Here is a 6,325-nt window from a genome sequence, read left to right on the forward strand (position 1 = left end):
TTCAGAGATATGAATTCATTCACCACTTTTACCATTTAGAGCCACTAGACTGTTGGAGTCAACAAATATAAATGTAAATTTTCCTCCAGTTATAGAACTGCCACCTTCTTTGACTATGCATAAGGTACAAACTTATACAGACTTGAAATATTTATCTAAGAACTACACATATATTCCAGAATATCATAGACAAATTACAGCAGAACATCTAAGAAGTTAAGGTTCACACCGTGAAATGTGCATTACAGTAATGGGTTCAGATTTCCACCAAGCAAGGGATGTGCAGTCATATATCACCCAACAAAATCTAGGTTTCCTTTCCTCGTTTTCACAGCAAAATTATGTGCAACAGAATCAGCCACTAAAATTATTGAAGATTTGCCATCATGAAAACGTGTAATTTTCAGCAAATTTGTTAGTGCTATAGAAGCCTTTCAAAAACTATGATCCAAAGATATCCATATGCAACAATAATACTCGCATCAAATATTATAAGATGGTTAAAGTGTAGGAAATTATATGAAGGTGGCAAAAATGAAAGAAATTGAATGGAAATGGCAAAAATGCAGAAAATTATATGAATATGGTAAAATTGTAAGAAATTATATGGAGATGGCAAAAATGCAGAAAATTATATGATGATGGTAAAATTGTAGACAATTATATAAAGATGGTAAAAAAGTAGGAAATTTTATGAAGATGGTAAAAATTTAGAAAATGATGGAAAGATGGTAGAAATGTAGACAATTATATGAAAATGGTAAAACTATGATATCATGTGAAGTTACAATATTCCCATTAATGATTGTATAACATAAGTAAAGCCCATTGTAATTGATAAATGTGGAATAAAATGAACCTGATAATGGAATGGATTATAGAGTTTAGGCCAAAGACCAAGCACTGGGACCTATGAGGTCATTCATTGCTGGAAAGGAAACTGAGAGCAGGTAGGTCTGAAAGGTGTAACAGGAGGGGAACCTCGCATTTGCACTATGAATCAACTGGTAAGAAAGAGTGGATAGCAAAATGGAAGAAAGAGAATATGAATGGAGGTACAGTAAAAGGAACGAAAGGGGTTGCAGCTAGGGGCCGAAGGGACGCTGCAAAGAGCCTTTAGTAACGCCTACAGTCGACAACTGGTCACCGGCAATCGTATGTTATCCTTATTTTTTATCTTATATCTTGCTCAGTAATTGCAAAGTTATTTTCATAACAGAAATATCTTATTACAGGTTAAGAATACTGTATACAGTTTTGCACTCTTTGCTGATACTAATTCAGAAGAAATAGAACTCGTGATGCAATTGCCTTAAGATAATTACTAAGGATGTATTGGTAAGTAGGCCTAAGCAACGATTTTGATTGCTCCCGAGAGAGGCTTAAGACTGAAAGGAGTAAACGCCTTCACTTTCAGTCAAAGGACTCAAACGTCATGAAGGATTGGCACAGACTCGGTCTAGGGTTCTGCGGACCATTTACCAGGGGTGGGGGGGTTGTCCGCAAGAAATCGTGATGCAATGGTAGATTTTATAGGACTGATATTACGAAATTTCTTCGTATATGTGTATATACTGTATATATAAAGTAGATAAAGGTACCCTGGCATATAAAAAATTGTTTCATGGGTTCCATTGTGTAAAAGGTTGGGAATCTGGTCCAGCAATGGAATCAAACGGCGTCTGTCTTATATAAGACCAAGGGGAATACAGAATGCATTACTTATACATTTGAGAGGTTCTGCTGATCATCCTATCAACTGGAATGAAAACAAGGTCTACTTTTCCTTGCAAAGAAGCAGTTAAAAGGACTGATTTTGAATTCTGTTTTGGCAAGTCAAACGTTCATAATTTTTGAAACTGAAGTCTTGGACTGCTTCAAATTCTCGTTTCAGTGAGTAACAAACTCAACTTTGGGCAGTCATTTTCATTTATAAAGGCACCATGCACTCATATATATATATATATATATATATATATATATATATATATATATATATATATATATATATATATATATATATATATATATATATATAATATACACACACAATGATTTGTTTATAATGGTTGACCCTTCCGTAAGTCTTGACGTTAAACAAGTTGTATAGCTCTTCCTTACTATCATTTAACAATCATTTACCATGTATTGGGTCTTGTTCATTTTGTTTAATTTATTTTTACCGTTCTCCTAAAACTTTCTCATTTCCCCCCTCCCCCCCAAAACAAAGCGTGAGTAAACGTGAAAGTGGTTGGTGCTGTTATTTTGCTGTGGTGTTCGTCTCTCTCTCTCTCTCTCTCTCTCTCTCTCTCTCTCTCTCTCTCTCTCTCTCTCTCTCTCTCTCTCTCTCTCTCAATATCTTCAGCTACCTTTACCAAACAAATAACTGGTTATTTCATACATATGAAAACAATTCTAATACAATTTTTCCCTCTCTCTCGCTTTCGTGCTGACTTTCCCTTTGTAGTTATTCTCAACAAACATAGGTCTAGGCCTAATTCCAATTTTGTCAGTCTTAACCAGTGAACTTGGTTTATTTGCATTAGGAATTGAATGGAAGGTATTACATACTGTATATGCTCTTTAATTGCTAGAGGTATCCTTATAAACCTTTGGTTCGTTCAGTTATGCAAAACGCTCTCTCTCTCTCTCTCTCTCTCTCTCTCTCTCTCTCTCTCTCTCTCTCTCTCTCTCTAGAAAATAACTGTTCCCTACTCTTGCCCGACAAATAATTAGGCCCATTTCATGCACGTGAAAACAAATCAATAAAATGTTTCTCTCTCTCTCTCTCTCTCTCTCTCTCTCTCTCTCTCTCTCTCGTGTTGGCTAGCATATCCCCTTTGCAGTTATCCTTAGCTACACATCGGTCTAGGCCTAATTTCAGTCTTATCACCCTTAACCAGCCAAATATGGTTTACTTGCATTAGGAATCGAACGGAAGATGCATTTATGCAGTTTAAGTGATAGAAGTATTCATATAAGCCTACAGTTAAATATATTTATCCACAGTTTTAAATGTAAAATAGGTTGACTAAACCAAACTAGAGTCAAGATATTAAATACCTGAATCAACAGTGGAACTATCATGCAGAGGAAGACGTTGGTTCAGTATGGCGCCTTTCTTCATTTTCCTTGGATTTTCAGGGCAATAATTAAGCAGTTAATGGCTGAGGTTTCTTCCATAATAGCTTTGTTGACAGTTAACCGAAAATACTGGCGTTTTTGGTGTTTATATGGTCACTTCTTCTGCAGATGTGTCGCCCACTTCCTTCTACATATTCTCTCTCTCTCTCTCTCTCTCTCTCTCTCTCTCTCTCTCTCTCTCTCTCTCTCTCTCTCTCTCTCTGTGGTCCTGCTAGAACAGTCCTTCCAAAGTTTGTCATATAATTATTGCTCAGTGCAAATCTCCTACACATTTCAGGATCTTGAAGGAAACGGTAAAAGTAACAGCCTTTCACTTCGAACCTTGTCCTTTTCTGAGTTCCAGCATCCATAAATAACACAAAAAAGCACAAGTCACCATGGCAATAACATAATAAATCTCAAAAACCTCAAGAATCGTCGTAAATTCGCTAAAATTTCCGCCAAACTGTCCACACGTGCGAGGGTAAGAAGGTACTGGCTGCTTGCCCTGAGGCTACCGATCACCGCGTGACGTCATGCGCAGGAGAGTCGAAAATTCCGGTCCTGGTCGTTTTCGACCGTGAGGCATTTGAATCCAGGTAAAAAAAAAAGTCATAGGAAAAAAGTCACAAGGAAAAAAGTCACAGGAAAAAAGTCACAATAATCTTTCCTAGAAAGTGACCCCCATGGGTAATTTTAACCCCTTTGCGGCGTGTTTAGTACAAGCCCGTTGGGGATTTCCGTATAAACATAAACAAAAGACTGTGAGTATCATGAAGATAATGACCCCAAGAAATATTGTGAATTTTTCACCTGTGACTTCATTATCAGCCACCATAAATTAACGCGATTTTTCCCCGTGACTTTTTTCCTAACCAAAATTGCGACATTTTTTGTGACATTATTATTGGAGGCTATAAAGGGAGACTGTGACGCAATGCAAGTACAGTCCTTCCTTGTGAGAGAAAGGATTTTAGGACATGCATGTTCTGGCACAATGCAGCGCATTGAGTGGAGAGGGATTAATTACATTAAGAACGGAGATTTCAAACGCTGCATCGGTCTATGAATGCACTTGGCAGGACAAATTGGAACCATTACACCGCTGTCGACTGTTCTTCTTCAGGTCATTCGTCATGTTATTTATAAGTGCCATCATCGAGAGGGTCCCATTTACCAATGGAATTTTGTAACTGAGACGCATTTCGGAGATTTCATGAGCTTATTCGAAAAGCTTACCAGAGAGATAGAATTAGTTGTTGCCTCGTTAGCCAAAGCTCACCTTCGCCTAATCATTAATATGGCAATCTCCATCTTTCAGCCTTCCAGTGGTGCGTCAGGTATCTTAAAGAAGTGTTCCTCGACGATGGTCTGTCTTTTCCCCATTATAGAAGTCGTGAACTTCCTCCTGGAGGAGGGTGCTGACCCTTGTGCAGCGGATCATGGAGGTAAGACTCCCCTTCATGCACTGGCATCTGAAGACACGGGTTACCTAGGCCCCCCGAGTCTTTCTCAGACATGCATTGAGTTTTATGACGTGTAACGCTGATATAGATTACTTTTTACATTTATTTTGATATTCAAGTAGATTGGATGTGTATATATTTTTTTGCATAATTCTGGAATGAGTTTAGACAGTCATCCAGCAGCTGATAGTATAGGCCTATAAAATGACGACACATTAATGTGTAAGATTAGCATTTGACAGATATTTACATATTTTTTTTCTTTTTGTAAAACATAATGATTTATGTTGTAGAAAAAAGATAAATGGCGCACCCCTTTTACAAGTAGTCCATTACGCTTAAACGAGGTAACGTTTTAATAATTAGCCTATTATACTTCTGTTTTTACGGACAGCATTTTTACAATATATAATTTTCTAAACACATTTTTTTATTATCGACACACCACCACAGAACTCTGTCTTTGGAATAATGCGTTGGAAAAGAGAACTTCATACTGAATTGATGATCCATTTGATAATCGAATGAATAATGCACAGTGTATGGCGCAACCTATCTTAATCTTTTTCTTATGATCAATAAAGTCAGAAAAAAATATAACAGGTAACTGGTATAAAACTGGCCTAGAAACCAACTCAATATTAGTTGAATAGAGGATGATTTATTTTTAAATGAATACAAATGCAACTAGGTCTATATCTCAGAAACAGATTTACCCTGAGAGAGAGAGAGAGAGAGAGAGAGAGAGAGAGAGAGAGAGAGAGAGAGAGAGAGAGAGCGCATTTATGAAACTGTTGCGTTTTTCTTTCCTCCATATACTGAAAAACTGTCAGTTAATGAGTGTGTGATTTAATCTAATTAGAACCATGAGATTGTATGGGAGTTAATCTGCCCCAAATGTCTGGCTCTAGGGGTTACGGAGTCCCGTAGGGGTAGGCCCATCAGTGCACCTAACGCGGTGTCCTGTATGTATTACTTGAGGTTCTTTGCAGCGTCCCTTCGGGTCCTAGCTGCCAACACAGTCATTCCTTTTACTGTGCCTCCGTTTAGATATCCTTTCTACCTTCTCCTAACAATTGTTTCATAGTGCAACTGCGAGGTTTTCCTCCAGTTACGCCTTTAAAACTTCCTTTACTCTCAATTTTCCTTTAGCGCTGAATGACGTCATAGGTCCCAGTGCTTGGCCTTTGGCCTAAATTTAATATTTCAGTTCAAATTCCTAGAGGTTACTAGTAAATGTAAGTTTATTTCCAATCTATGCCATTCCTAGTACTACAGAGAAACCACACGATGAGCTAGTCATATACAACCTTGGAAAAGAATGAACTGTCGTGATTGCTCGCATTTATCTCTTACGGAATATTGTCATTTTATACTCGACTGACATAGGTTATGCACTTATCTGAAAGTAAGTATGAGGTCATACTGCAAGCAGATTTCTATCAGGGAATACACGGTAGTCACAAGATCTGTACCAAAGACTCTTGCATTTTCTTGGCGTTGTTCGTGAGAAAGTTGATAATTTTGGTGTTTTCTACAGTTGACCAAATCTTTTTGATAGTTACATTGAAGGGAGTATGTCTGAATCATGAAGGCGTTACGTAACAAACAGAACAACTTGTTCTGCATTTAAGTGTCCCGGTGTGGTTCCTAATTTGTGTCCCATATCTATAGGTCTAATATGATCCCTAAATCTTATTTGATAACTTACATTACAATGAACCCCCGTGGGAGGG

General features: G+C 37.6%; 1 protein-coding gene across 1 annotated transcript in view; it reads right to left on the reverse strand.

Moving 5' to 3' along the window:
• The window catches only part of LOC136840708 (protein fem-1 homolog A-like), a 38,738-nt gene extending 35,126 nt beyond the window's left edge, over positions 1-3,612 (reverse strand). Inside the window, exon 1 of the mRNA XM_067107509.1 lies at positions 3,064-3,612. Within this exon, the coding sequence (XP_066963610.1) occupies positions 3,064-3,087 (24 nt within the window). The 5' untranslated portion in view covers positions 3,088-3,612. The remainder of the gene's footprint in view (positions 1-3,063) is intronic.
• Between the last annotated feature and the right edge of the window lie 2,713 nt (positions 3,613-6,325).

The sequence above is a fragment of the Macrobrachium rosenbergii genome, chromosome 8 (genome assembly GCF_040412425.1).
Source record: "Macrobrachium rosenbergii isolate ZJJX-2024 chromosome 8, ASM4041242v1, whole genome shotgun sequence".
Lineage (NCBI taxonomy): Eukaryota > Metazoa > Arthropoda > Malacostraca > Decapoda > Palaemonidae > Macrobrachium > Macrobrachium rosenbergii.